We start from the raw sequence: 15,546 nt of genomic DNA, 5'->3' as shown, positions 1-15,546 counted from the left end.
ACATAATATTCAATAGTAAAATTATCCAGCAATGACATGGGATAGCATTTAATTTCCCACACTTCATGACTCTCAGAATTAAAAAGGCTGGTACAATTTGGGATAAGCAGTATCAGTCTTGGATTCAAAATCACGTTTTACCGCAAGGGATAAGGGTAACTAATAAAGCGAAGCTTTTACGGCCTTTTACGGTAGAATAATCGTGCGCATGTAATGATATTAATCGAAATAACTGTGCTGCTCAAAGAAGAACCCACAGTTAATGAAACGTGGGACGTTATAGGAGTCGAGGGACTAAAAGTACTTTCTTACCGTACGTGATAGATCGCGATCACTTGTTAATGTAAGCTCGATTAGTTCTGGTTGCCTTGAAGTTACATGGGAAAACCCTCAGACGCGCTCACCGGAGCGATTTTGTTCCTCGAATAAGCTATTGAATGTGATAAATCCCAACGGATACGCCCTGAGATGCAATGCAGTCACTGACTGAGAACCATGAATGCATTAAATTCTGCGTATGATTTAAAGTATAATTTTAATGGATGTAGAGTAGAGAATACGAAGTAATAAATTGATAGAAATTATTAGATGATTTAATTTAAATAATGATGTAATGTAAATAATAAATAAAATAAAGAAACTAAAATAAAGAAGTCAAATAAAATTGAAACATGGGAGAAATTGGTTCCAATTCTGACCAAATGTAAAGTAAGGTTATTTAGAGTTATAATGAATTGAAAAGTTCCGTTCATGGTAAAAATGAAGATCAAATTATCCAAGATCATTTTAAACCAAATAGAAAAAGTAACACAGATGATACATCATATTGACTCAATTACTCTGGTTGCTTCTATGTACTTAAGTTTAAAAAAAAAGAGAAAATGAAGGTGCCAACTTGGCATTTTCAATAAATGAATAGGAAAACTATCATACCAATGCATAACCGCTGCAGCTCCCTCAAAAACTTTATAAACACGTGAGATTATCCACGTATTATTTTCGAACAGCCACAGCTTAAATTCTCTAATGTTGCAAATTCAATTAAATCGCCTTGAAATACTTAAAATGTATCAACTCTCAGGATATGTCGCTCAGACGCATCGCTCAGAAACATCAGACGCATCTATCTTAAGTATTTCACTTATTATTCCAATTTTCATGAACATAATATAGATAACAAGTATATTTAATGCACAATTTCAAAATCAGACGCTGCACAGTGGGGCCATATCTATAAAAGGTGGTCGTAATTAGAAAAATAGAAGTTCTGTGTTTTGATTTTTCATGTCATGGTTGGGAAGACACTCATTTGAGCCGCAGAGAAATTAATTTGAAAAGCAAGTAAGTATGCACCTCTTCGTATAAATCGCTGGTAAAGTGACAAGTGCGCTGCTGAGATGCATAGTCTCCCTCTCGCTTCGAAATATCCGTTCTTCAAGACTGCTCTACAGCTACCCAATTGGCTCAATTCTAAATTTAAAAAGTAGAATCGATGCAGCAATATCAATAGATTTGAAATTTTTATTACTATAAAACTAAAACAGCATTAAAATTATTGTTAACATAAATATTAACCAGTAAATTACACATTTTTTATTTTAAAAAAATACGAACATCGTTAAGTTATGTAGAGGTGCCTCGCAGCGCTTTTGTACGCATATATTATTGTAGCCACAACTCTGAAAACAAAAAAATGACCGCCCCAACCCACCCCTTCGTGAATTATTGAAGAAAGACGTAAGTAACCTCCAACTGTATGGACGCCGAAGCACGCAGCTCGTTTACACGTTTCATGCAGGAGGGAGCACTTACTTTATAATTAGCGTAACTAAATGAGGTCTTTCGCAATAAATTGGCGCAAAAAAGACTCAAGACAAATTACATACAAAGTTAATGGTATGATATCTCGTCCAGTAAAGGATAATATCCGTATTGTGGTTTAAGCTCGTTACACGTGTGGATTCGATTTTTCGAATGCTGCTTGCAAGTGGCTTTCAGAATGGAAGTTAAAACCTGGCAGATCTGCTACACAAAATCTAAAGCTGTGGTGGAGGAGCCTAAGAAGAGGATACGGGAAGGACTTAAAAGGGAGCTTAATTTAATAGTTGTGCGGCCAAAGCAGGTGTATGGTTGCAGTAATGACGGCAACACAGCTCGAGAACTCTGATATTTCCGCCAGTATAACAGGCCTCAATTTGGAGCTTCTTCAGAGATTTCATACTGTTTTACAAGTTCTGTCTTCTGGCTATAGAATAAATATATATATCTGCGAATATTTTTCCATCTGAACAGCACGGCTATTGTTGAATTATATCCCTGGTTCTGTATGCCAACCAGCCCCATGACACTTCCTATCCCACTCCATTGGGAACCCATGGTCTTTTATTGAAGTCGTTTCCTCAACCTGCCGCACGTTTGCCGGGGCGGCGCCACGTATTCTGGAGGGCAAGAATTAGCGGGTAAGTTAATTTCCGTATTGTTGAGCGTATACTACAGGTGAGTGGAAATAGTCATTTTTGTAATTAATTAAGATTTAGTTTTCATTTATTTTCGAATTTTAGTCTTCTGCATTATTTCCTTATTGTTCTACATTAATATTTCGTGGATATGTATCGCGGATTTACTGAAAAAAGGAAAATGCCGTGGACGTGTGTGGTACCGCGTTGCACCACTGGTTATGGCCACAAGACTTCGGGGATTTCGCTTTTTAGAGTCCCCAAGGACCCTGAGAAGCGATGAAATAGCTGTACGATTCCTTTTTTTGGTGTGCTAAAGCTCCAAAATATATACATATTTTAAATTACAGGTTCTGCTGTTCCAGTGGTCAATGTCATTCACAGTGGAGGAATGAAGTAACACTGAGAAAATGCAAGATGTGCGACGGCTTTCATCAACTATTCATCATTCCCTCCTACTAAATTGAATCTCTTAGAATGATTAGTAATTAGAAATAGAAATTAGTAATAGAAAGAATTAATAGAAATGTTAAATTGTGAGTACTTAAAATTTATTTTTCATGACATTACCTCGCATTGATTGTATAAATAATCTCAGTTTCAATAGCATTGTGTAATCATTCTGTAAATGTAGATTTGATGTGTGTGTACAATGTACATTATATAATTTGGAAAAATGTGAATCGTTTTCATTCTTAATACCTCTTTCGATGATTTCTTTTAATGCAGCTGTTATCGATGGTGCGTGCAACTCTCATGAAAAGTACATTTACCGCGTATTAGCAGTATTATTCTGTGGTTTCTATCGTACTACTCATCTTATTTTTGGGCGAGGGATAATATTTCAGATTTGCCAGCACCTGAAAGAGATCAGACATCCGCTAATCCCTCTGATTATATCCATTGCACTGTTTTCGTGGAAGTTTATTCGGAAATTATTTGCAAAATCTCTTTCGTTCTTATCTTTCATATGGTATTTTACTTCCTTAAATCTCAAATTATTCCTTTGGTGAGTAGGCAAGCATCGTTATAAAATAGCCTTTAACGGTAATAATGGTACTTCCGGAAATTATTCACCCTGTTCAACGATTAAATATGCCTATTCTATACCCGCAAAACGTCCCTAGGATAGAATCATTTTTTTAGGTTTGCTGTGCCCTGCCATTATTATTGTCACTTGATCGAGACTCAGGAGATTAAAAACATTAACATACGTCACTTCATAAGAAGTATTTCACTTCGGCCATGGTAAGAAGCCGTTTGCGTTTCTGATATTATATTTGTTAATAGTGTTTGAAAGCAAGGAATAACATCTATATTCTTATAAGGCCGGGGAAACATGCCGATGTGCTCAGAGGCAATGATGCGTACGTAGCTTCTATGACAACTTATATTACTTAACGTTTACCACAAGATAGCTTTAAATAATTATTTCCTTAAAAATACCTTTCCTCACTACATAAGGTTTTAACTGCTGACAATCTTTCGTTATGGCTGTAACTGATTTTACAAAGGTATGGAAGCAGACGAAGCTGAAATCCAACGCCTTCCATTTGATTAATACTCACGTATGAGAACGATTTCTAGGTATTTTTCGCTATAAGATGTTAAGTGCATATGAACTTGTTAACTAGTAACCACTGTCGATGTGTTTATATTCATTTTTGCCATAAATTAGTTCATAATTACTGAAGTATCGTATATATATACGTAGGAAACTTGCCCTTCAGGATAGGTGGCGCCCCTACCGGCCTCAACGGGAAACGGCTTCATTAAATGACCATGCCTGAACGGAGAGTGTCCAGACCTTCTCATATTCTAAGACCGTGATGCCAACCATGTTTACTCTAAATACTGTTGCACGAAATGAATTTCATACAAAATTCATTGTTACCAATCGGACAAATGTCAGAGGAAGCAGAGAAGCGTACTACAAATTGTTGAGGATATTCAGGGAAGACTTTACCGGAAAGTGCTCGAGGAAAAAAACCGTAGTGGACATGTTCGTGAGAATGATGTTACATTCCGACTCGATTATCGTAAGTCAGATTGTGATGCAGCCCAAGTCATCGAGAGTTTTACGTTCCGAGGCCATGAACATTTTGTTACGAATACTACCTGACAGAATCAGTATCTTCATTGCAATCGGAAGATGATTCTTTGGATGGAACGGAGGATGATTGAAATCTGTGTTTACGTTTCTTAGTCTGTGAGCGCGGCTGTGTTCATATTCAACGTATAAAACCTACTATATAATAATGTGTTATGTAAATGTGTTTGTTATCTTTTTATATTTTCACATAAAGATATTTAAGTTAAGTTTTAAGTTAATTTTTTTAGTTTTCATCTAATATTTAAAAAATAAGTGGGTTTATTCATAAAATACAGTTGTGCTTAGATAAGTCATGGGACGAATCAGAGACGGATTATAAATGTGTTTGCGTTTGTCTGATTGTGAGTGGTCGCGGGCCTGTTCATGTTCTACGATGATTGACTGGTATAAAATAACGTTTTGTGTAAATTTCATGGCTACCTTATTATGTTCCAGTACATACTTTTAAGCCATAAGTATCTACATGCGTATAGCGTGTGCGTTAAGATACATGTAACAGTATCGGAAATTAATTCGTTTAGAATGTTTGAAAATTAAAAATAGACATAAAATGATTCTATTTATTTAAAATAATTCTTAAAATGATAAATCAATCAAAAAAATCGGTTTCATATTGGTAATCCAATATTATTACCAAATATTCTCCCGTTTTTACTGGACATAATTAACAATTGAATAGTGCATTTCAAAAACGTTGTAGCTGCAAAAATTGGCAAATATTACTTTTCATGCTAAAGCACGTTGTAAATGTAAATACATTTTTTTTTAACAGATACAATTCCTACTTGAAAATTTTAACTTTTATATGTCATTCACGTACTTAGTAATAATTTATTTCTTTGAAAAACATGCTTTTTCCTCTTCCTGTAAAATGTTGCTTTTTTCACTTAACAACGTTTTGGAAATGCACGATTCAATTACTGTCTTATTTTAGCAAAAATTCCAATTTTTTTGGCAAAATATAATTTTTATTTATATTTCAATGTCATATTCGGAATTAGCGACCTCGAAAACTGTCATATTCAAAATTTCATACAGATTACATGATATTTAATAATTATGACCACCTTTTAAGCATTTGGTCCCACTGTGCGCTGGGGTAATTATTATATGCGTTATTTTACTACTTGTGTTCTACTTCAGCAGGACTGCCGCAGAAGACATTTTTCACGCGGCTATTCGCTGAATTCTTGTGGAAAATGATTGCAAAAGTATTGAGTACGATGATAGACAGTATGACCTGAGCACTATTCCACTAACACCAATTATGATAAAAATTGATCATTAGCAAATAAACTGATCATTTTCCACACATTATTAAGAGCACAATAAAGATAAAAAGCATTCCAAACAAGCAGTCGAACTTACCTTAATATCCTTTGGGTCCGCCATTAATATTCCTTGGAAGACCTTTGAGAGATCACGAAGGTTGAATGTGTAATGAGTTTTGGCTGGAGTAGGCAGAAGTTCATGAAGGATGGTAGAATAAACCGAAACTGTGGCATCGACAGTTGGTTTCAAAAGATGATACTCCCCGGATTCCTTCTCCTTAGCAGAAGTCAGTGCAACACGGTAAAGCCAGGAGGCCAAGATAGTTCCGAAAATGACAGACTGCAAAGGAAACGAATTGATACAGACCATTGTCACCACATTAATAAGCACAAAACACAACGCATAAGAACTGCCCAAAACGAGAAATTTTATTTCGAAATACACAAATTGTTGCAGACATCTCACTTCGGAGTTTTGGAATACAAAAGAGAACCGACAGCTGATCAAATCCATCGTTAATATAAAATGAAAGAGATTTTATACGCATTTACTTACTATCCAGTCTATAAAATAAACATAACCTTATAAGTTTATGAAACAAAAACAACCGATGAAGTAAACCCATTACGATTCTTCATAAGGAAATGAAATTTATTCCATACTCCTCCAAGGAGTGCCTTAGCTTCTGAGTAATTATAAGCTTGTAGAAATTAGTTTAATTAGTATCAATAGAATTTCATAAAGAAAAATACACTATTTGGTAGTAAGAAGTTGCAAATCACATTGCAGTATGTACGTTTTCTTAATTGAGCCTTGATCACAAAATATAAAGAATAGAAACAGCTCCTTATTTGGTATTCCTACACATAAACATATTTCGTTATAATCATTGATAAAGTTCAATTAAAATGATTATTAGTGCTTTAAGCCAATGTCTAGTGAATATTTATCCGATTAACTGTGGCCATTAGAACGTTAGCATTTCTCTTGGAAGGTAAGAATTCAAAGGGATGCAACGCAGTCTATCCCACACACGAGCCTGCGGGGATATTGGAAAATTCGTTTCCTGCGGTCGATGCAAGCGTACATTAATACAGCTGATAAAATCATGAGATTAATTTCCGAATGAATATTGATCAGCTACTAGCATGTCAAGAAAAGTGACGAAATGAAATACGTAGCCACAAATTACCACTTAGGAGTGCGACCTTAATTATGGGAACTTCGAATGGGTAATGAAAATTCCACTCACATCATAAGGTCCATTAAGCGCTGAAGAGGATAATAGAGGAATAAAGGTGGGATTTTTGATTCGCTTAGGGATTTAATCCAAATTTATCAGCACCCACACACTACACGGATATTCTGATTTTTGCTGCCAAGAGGACGCATCACTTTGTTAAGAATAACAAATTGAAACCTTTTACTATCCTCTTGAAATTAAGAGGGTGATTGAAATAGAAATTTTTACACATTTTCCAGTATCTAAAATTTTATATTTTTTAATATTTTCTCAGGTGTAACTACTTTATTTCAGATACTGTTAAATGCTGACTAGAGTCTACTCTTTGTATCCTTAAAATTTTAAGGATATAACTAAAGTTATAAAATGGAAATATGTCATTATGAAAGAAAAAATAAGACCGGTATAGAGGAATAATGCGTCATATTAAGGATTAATTTCATCATCTGTTTATGCTGTAGCCATTCATGGTGCACTGGAATAGAAATTAAATTCCGTTCCCTTTATCCTTCCCTTTTTACCCGTGTTTCGAGTCAAGAATCTTAACCCATTGTCAAGGCTACTCGAAATAGCGAGCCCGAAAATATTTCACTCGTATCATTTTCCAGGAAAGTGAAAAATCATGCATAGAGAATATCATTTTTGGAAGATGATAATAACAATAACTACTTCTGTAAAGCTAATTACTAGTATTTTAATATACACGAACACACCACCCATGCCCTCGATATCTAGGTGGAACTCGAGTCCGCGACCTTCCCTTTGACAGGCGAAGACTTATGCCTCAAGACGGGAAAAAATACGCCGGTAGGATAGTGAGGAAGAGAATTATAACAATAGGTATTCGGCATCCCTAAAAATTGGCATCGAAGCCTGTAGAATTATTACCATATATAATTCAATGATTAAAGAGGCACAAGCTGATAAGCCAATTGTAGGGACTTAGCTGGACCAAATTGGTATCATTATACTATTGTATAGTAACGAAGATATTAAAACGAAACTTACAAATACAGCAAATTTCTGCCAAATACTAGAAGTACATAAAACAGTAGGGCAAGGTGAGATATATAAGGAAGTAATTCGGATATAACGCAGGACAAATCCCATGGTGTGTGTCCCAGTTATAAACACTCCTGTTCTTCCAGATCCCCCTCTTGAGCTTCCACGCCCTATAACTCAATTCCTTCCCTCTGATAGCCCATAATAGACCCCATAGTGCTCGCCAATTTACACGTGTTCTCATCCACCAAACTCGATCGCGTCATTCGTCTCTCTTTCATCCGCCACTATCTCGACCCCACAATGATACCAAACACACCTCTATCAACGCCAAAACCTAACCTTCTACTATCACATTATTTTTATAATGATAATGGCATTACTTTTAATCGCTTCCCATATTATCATTCTTCATAAAAAGCTAAAATATAAGGGGGATGTAAGCCCCGAAAGGTACACCTGTAGAGGAGCCACTATTAAAAAGGCCATGTGTTATAAAAAAGATGGTAATGAATTCATTGTAAATTCGTAGCTACATAATCTATATATATAAAAGAAAGTCGAAAAAGGTGTTAGTTAGAACACTTATAACTCGAGAACGGCTGCACCGATTTCAATGAGATTTGGTTCTTTGGATTCGTATCAGGCGGGGTTAACATATAGGCCATTAAAAAAAGGATAATTTCACAAAAAAAATTCATCTCTTTCCTATGGGCATGCTTTTAGGAGTTATAGTAACACAACAATTGATAAGTCGGTCAAAACTACAAATTAAATAATTTGTTTTGTTTTTACCACTTTAATAACTGAATTTAGTAACAATATAACATTTTAATTACTAAATATATTCAAAATATTAAATAAATTGAAATTACATTTTTTAAATTCAATTCGAGCTGATTGTAAGCTCAGCCGTGGCCCAGCTCGAGTTGACACTTCACTACTGTGTTTGTAAACAAATCTCCAAGCAATTGTTGACAAACGGTAATGTCCGTGTTCCTGTCGAGGAATCGAGTAGTTTTAACTCATTTCCTTGGAATGATTGCAAATTAGTTTCAGTGAGCTCATCAACAAAGAGTTCCATAATATGATTGATCACCAAAAGAATCAAAGATGGTTGATTTAGCGAGCAAGAACGAAGATGTGGATGACTAAAACGAGGTAAATTCAAATAGTTCGTACTCTGCATGGATTCGAATCTTTTAAATGTGTAACAAACGAAGACGAAATCACCAACTATCTATCTGAATATTTTAAGTCCTTGGACGTACCTGGCTTACCAAGGCACGATTTACAGAGAAATGTAGTTTCTGTGCTCATGATCTTTCGAAGCCTAAACCAACCATAACTATCCAACGGAACGTGTTTGATCATTAAAAAAATTGGTGATGAATGTGATTCACGCAACTTTACTCAAAGGAAAATTCAAAGGTTAGGAAGTCCTCATTCCGTAGATTCCATGATCTCAACTCATATGCCCTTTTGAGTTTAAACGTATTCAATTTACAATTCGTGTTGCATTCGTGATAACGATTAAAAAATCGCATGGTCATTCTTTCAGTTTTTGTGTTGTTTGTGCTCATGTGCTAATGAAAACCCATGATTTTCTCATGGTCAATTTAGCGTGCTATGTTCACGAGTCGATAAACCATCCTCTGTATTTCTTCATTCGCTTCAAGTGCGTAGCTAGGATAGGGGGTTTTGGGCGCAGCTAATACCACGGGTCTGTAGGGTATAGAAAACTCGCTAGGGTAAGCGGGAAGTGTTGGGGCACTTCTCCCAGACATTTTTTAAGATAAATGGTTAAAAATAGTGGGTTTTGTGGCTGTGTGAATAGTTAAATATGTTTTGTTTGTTAGTCATCCGTCCCCCTAATATTAATAACAAAATCTTTCATAAAAAAATTCTCTAAGCTCTTGGGGGGGGGGGGGGTTTATCCCCCAAAACCTCCCCTCGCTGCGTCACTGCTTTGCTTCGCTATATTTATTTAGCTTCATCCGCTTCATCTTGCGCCTGATAACAAAACAATAACTGTTGTTTCTCAGAAGGTGCTTGACGCAAGACATTAAACCCGAATGTGTAGGGCTCACCGTGGTGCGTTTACGCATGCAGTACGTTTACGCAGTGCATTTTTTCCAAACAGAGATACTAAAACTGGCGCGCCTTAAGTCATTTTATGCGAATGCTGCTTCATAGGGGCTTTTCTTGCACGATTTTGAGCATCAGTCAAGCGTCGGTCTGGGGTCGTGTCAACCTGCCCCCTGAATGGGCCAAGTGTATGCAACAGACTTGGACCTAAAAACATTTTTTTACAGCTAATTACGCAAATAGCCAACAACTGAATGCGTATAATTTTTATTTCATGAGCCGCTTTATTAAACCACGATGCCCAAAATTTCTTAAGCTAAAACGTAAGAAAATTTGTTGAAAAAAATCCGCGTAAACGTGCTCCGATTCACCCTATGTAGATTCAATAAAGAAAATGTCTTTCTGACAAGCAATTTTGGTACTCATTTACGTATTTTTATATAATTTGTATCCTTATTTTATTATAATAAATTAAACATGATTAAAAACGATACAGCCACTCTTGATTTATAAATGGTGTAAGTAAACTGTAAGTTCATTGATTGTTAGGCGGTACGAAGTTCGCCGGGTCAGCTAGTTACCTATAAAGGATCTTTTGTGGGAAATATAATAAAAAAACAAGTCAGCAATTTATTATTATAATTTTGGAAATAAATTGCTCTGCGAAAACACCATACCGAAATAAGTTCATAATTATAGAATGGTTGATACAATGTAGCAAATTAAATGTTCTGTATAAAACAATGACACAATACTAAATTAAAGGTTGATTTATACAATTCATCAACAGATGCTTCCGTGCATGGAGAATTATTAAAAAATTAAGTGAATAACAAGAAAATATATGCGGTGAAATCGTATATCCTTCAATTCTATCGCCTTCCATTATCGACAGCCACCCGTTTTTCACTTAAAACGCAATCGAAAGTTTTGAAGTTAACCTAACGATTCTGCTACATAGAAAAATGAGGATAATTTGATTCGATTTTGAATTTACATACGTATTCATTTACATTGCTATTTAAAACATAAAGAGAAACTTTATTAAATGGTTTTGTTTTTTGAATTTTTTATATAATTGAGTAACTAAACAAAATTAAAACACTAAGAGACATGGTATATTGAGGATCCTTATTGTATAACTGGCATTACAGGCGTTTCACCTAAAACTCTTATTGTTAGAAATATGGTCTGCCGCATCAAAGACCACAGACCACCTAACATACGGTCTACGATAGGGGAAATCACTTAATGACCTTTAACAAGGCAAGAAAGCTAGAATTACACGAGCAGAAGAAGTTAAAGTAGTCATTTTAATGCGAGAGAGCTATGGGAGGCACTTACTATTACACTATTACAGGCAGTTAAAGAAAGACACTCAGCTTGAGTTTAACAACTTTATTTTCTAAGGTGTGGTGACTTAACAGTGAATACATCTGTAGTTCACCTCGATGCGATGATTCAATTTATTTAAGATTGAAATCCGGTTGCTAGGTGATTTGATTATGCGCAAAAAAAACACTGTTGATGAATTAAGTCTTGGAGTAGTACGAACAGAGAAACTAACTTGTATAACCTACAAACATATAATTCCAAAAATTAGCTTCTATAATTCTAATCTGTTAAAGTCCGCAGAGTGGTACAGTCTCTGGAAGCTGAAGTAAAAATCTGGTATTGGATTGCATTCATTCCGCCGCACCGCATTTATGTAATCAAATGCATTCATTTACAATGCATTTGATTACATAAATGCACATTTAAAACTATTAGTGACTCGGTGACATCTCGTTTAATGCATAAGAGCCATATAATTTGCTACTACTTTTTACATTCATTGATACAACTTCCTGCAAATACTTTCATTTGCATTGATAAGAGTGCATTTCAAAACTGGTATTCTTGCTGTGTACATACCATTTTCTTTATTCACATTATTAATAATAACATCCACAGCTTTTTATCGCTACTAATAAATGTTTCTAAATAAATTTCTATTTCAAGGAAAATAGGATCTAGGTGTCTCTGATACATATTAATATATTTGCGGCCACAAAGCCAAATTTACCCAGGAAGACCCCAAATTGTTACTATGAAATGAGAGAAATCTTAAATTGAATTTTTTCCTCATGAGAAAAAACAAATTTGCCGTTTCAAATATGCCATGAATGCGATTGGTAAACTGGAAGACAAAACGTGCAGGAAGTTAGTCAATGATTTATTTCCTCTTCCAGTATCAGTTACATTTCAAACCGTCTCCAGCTCAGTTCTTAGTGTGATTTTGGACTCGAAAGCGATCTATCAAACTTCCTGCGGGTGGTGCACAGTGTAGCATCGCATAGTATCGAGGAGACTCCCTTTAGTATTCCTTGAAACTCACATGCTTCCTTCACTTTTTATTTTCACGAGGTAAGCACAAGGATGGAAGAGATATTGGACGCATAATTTCCGTGGATGGAAAGATCCCCGGAAACGAGGGAAAGAGAAGGTTACGGGGAAGGCAATGATGTTTGGCCTCGGAATGAGCGTGGGGGGACCGCCATAAGTAAGTGGGAGAAGATGGCCTTAGAGGAGGCTGCGAGGTTTAAGGGCGCTCAGGCAGACCGGGTAGCGAAAATAATTTGGGGCTTCAAAGGGCCACAGAGTCCAGAAGCGGTGGGTTTAACGGAGCCAAGGAGAGAATTACGGAGCATTAGCTTCAAAACGGTCAACCCATACCCTAAAATAATTACCGCCACCAATTTCACCATTAATATGAAATTCATCCCATAATCAAGAATTTAAATAACTTGAATAACATCGAACTTCCATATTACGGAGGATGCTGCGGAGGAAGTTCACTCCAGCCTCAGTCTGTATGCGCTACTGGTGAGGTTCCTTCTTCAGGAGGTGCGTTGGCGACAGTGCGATTCAATTGAAATTATTTTCGCTGATGCTATATAAAATTTGATGCCGTCACAGACAAAGCCATCCAATTAATAAATTAGACAAAGGGTATCGAGAAAGATCATCATTCATTCCTACGTTTTTCATACAAGAATGTTTGTATCTATTTGATTTGATCGTAGAGCCATTTTCATTTATCTGACGTAATTCGGCTTCAACAAACCATTCATTTCCCAGTAATTCTAAAATTAGAACAATGATGTGCTTACATACAATTTTATCATGATTATTATGGCATGACGAATATTATATTAATTTCTCGTAAAATGCGTAAGGCAGTAATTACAAAATTAACAATTTACGTACTTTCAAATGCAGTTCTATGTAAATTTTTGTCGCCGTCAGTCAATAAAATACACTTATAGGATTATATTTTTTAAATACCCATGATAACTCTCAGTTTCTTGTCCCAAACTCCTAGTCTCACAAGCAGCGCGTACAACAATATCAGGGGAAACTGCGAAACATCTTTATGGAAATGACGTCTATCTTATCGTCAAGTATTAATAAAAGACTTCCTCCAGAACAAAATCATAAGGTATGCAAAATTTATGAGTCAGAAAAGGTAATGACCCCATAATTCAACTGTTCACCTAACTAAAATTCAAACACATCATTCACTAAATTACACATTATTCAATCGTTTTCAGGGAGCCGTCAGGATTTAAATACACTTTATAGTGACAATTATTTATATACATACTAACATAAGTATCATCGTAGAGGAAGAACAAAGGTGATTAAATCATCGTATTTTGATAACAAGAAGTTAATTTCGACAGTTAAAGTGACAAATAAAAAAACACTGAAATGTGAAAGGTGCACTCACAGTACTCCAATTTCTCTTGGGAACAAACCAATACACCAGCAACTAATAAACAAGCCAAATTGTCATTTAGGAGGAGAATTATGAAAAGATATGAAATTTCAACTGTAGTAAGCGTTGAGAATATGACCTAGATTTACAACGCCATATAGGATATTGAGGTCAATTAGGGTTTTTGCGGAATCAATGAGTATAAACGCAGAGCGTAAAATATCACAGGCGAAAAACTTCTCCAGATCTGGCTCGATCCCCAAGAAAAAATTCCTAAATTCAAACCGAGTGCTTCAATCAAAATTCTCCGGTAACTCTTGAGGAGAGAATGATATAAAGCCAAACATACTTTACTAAGTGTCAACATGGTGGGGCGATTTTCTGGTGACACCGTGATAGTTTGCCACAGCCAAAACCGCAGCTGTTTCTTAAACCGAATATTTAGAGGGCTTTTACGTAAGATATGATACAACTAAAGCGGATATAGGTCCTTTAAATTTGATGAGCCTATACTACTAACAAATATGACTAAGGATTTTGGCGTCACAAGTCATAAAATCGCTAAAAATAGCAAATTTAGTGTAGTAGTACAAGGTAAGCACCTGGGTTTAGAAAATGAAAAATATCAATTTATGTTAATCACTCAGAAGCAGGATCAACTCCATTAAAAGAAAAAAATCAAAGATGAAACAATATCGCATCTAGATCAAGGCAATAAATCCAGGTTGCAGTTTAGGTACATTTGTGAGCTCCTGTAATTCGAACCGCCAGAAAAGAGATTTTTCCGAGGTACGAGAGAGATTTGCAGATACTCCTTTGAGTCGAATACGAAAGCTGAAAAATAAAGCAACCTTCTGGACGGGTTAGAAAAGAAAAATAACAATGAAATCCTGGAAAATGCGGCAAACAGGAAGCCAACTTCAACCAATATTATTTCCCGACCATCCCATCCCACCGTCCAGCTAAACTTCACTTCGCATTAAATACGCCAACACACAGGCTCATCCGGATAAGCGAAAAGACCAATATTTCGCAGAAAAAAGCCATATCATCACAAATACCGTTCACGTCGCAGCTATTACTAGAACTTTTGGCAAAGGACTGAAAATGGGAGGTAATCAGAACAACGGGCCTTTATAAGATGAAGGCACCACAACCTTGAAAAATAAATTTTCAGGAATTGCTATGCTGAAATTTCTGGGCCTCAAGATGCGTCGGGTTGAGGCGTGAGGAAAGAAATTTACTTCCACTAGAAAAAGTTTATTCTATAGACCTCGGATATGGGGGAAGAAAAAATCAATCTCTGCCACTCTATTTCGCAAATCGCTGTGGCAGTCGCTAAGACCTTTAAACTCAGCTCTAAAGAGCCATCTATTGTTTGAAATGTAACAAACTGAAATTTAGAATAAATATTTGTCTAATTCACCGCACCTCATCAAAACGTAAAGAGCAAAATGTAACTCCTTGCAAAAGACATTGATAAGAAGAAATTACTCAGGTGAATGCATGCAGTTCATCAAAAAGTTACAGAAAAAATATAAGCCACTTAAAATGGCTTCAAGGTGGCTTTTACTGACAAACAGGTACGCAGCTTTACGTTCTTACAAAATAT

General features: G+C 35.8%; 1 protein-coding gene across 1 annotated transcript in view; it reads right to left on the bottom strand.

The window, feature by feature from the left end:
- Positions 1 to 15,546, bottom strand: part of LOC124161960 (dynein axonemal heavy chain 1-like) — a 347,859-nt gene that overhangs the window by 258,789 nt on the left and 73,524 nt on the right. Inside the window, exon 9 of the mRNA XM_046538240.1 lies at positions 5,938 to 6,180. Within this exon, the coding sequence (XP_046394196.1) occupies positions 5,938 to 6,180 (243 nt within the window). The remainder of the gene's footprint in view (positions 1 to 5,937; positions 6,181 to 15,546) is intronic.

The sequence above is a fragment of the Ischnura elegans genome, chromosome 7 (genome assembly GCF_921293095.1).
Source record: "Ischnura elegans chromosome 7, ioIscEleg1.1, whole genome shotgun sequence".
In the NCBI taxonomy this organism is placed as follows: domain Eukaryota; kingdom Metazoa; phylum Arthropoda; class Insecta; order Odonata; family Coenagrionidae; genus Ischnura; species Ischnura elegans.
This window is presented reverse-complemented; position numbering and strand designations above follow the sequence as displayed.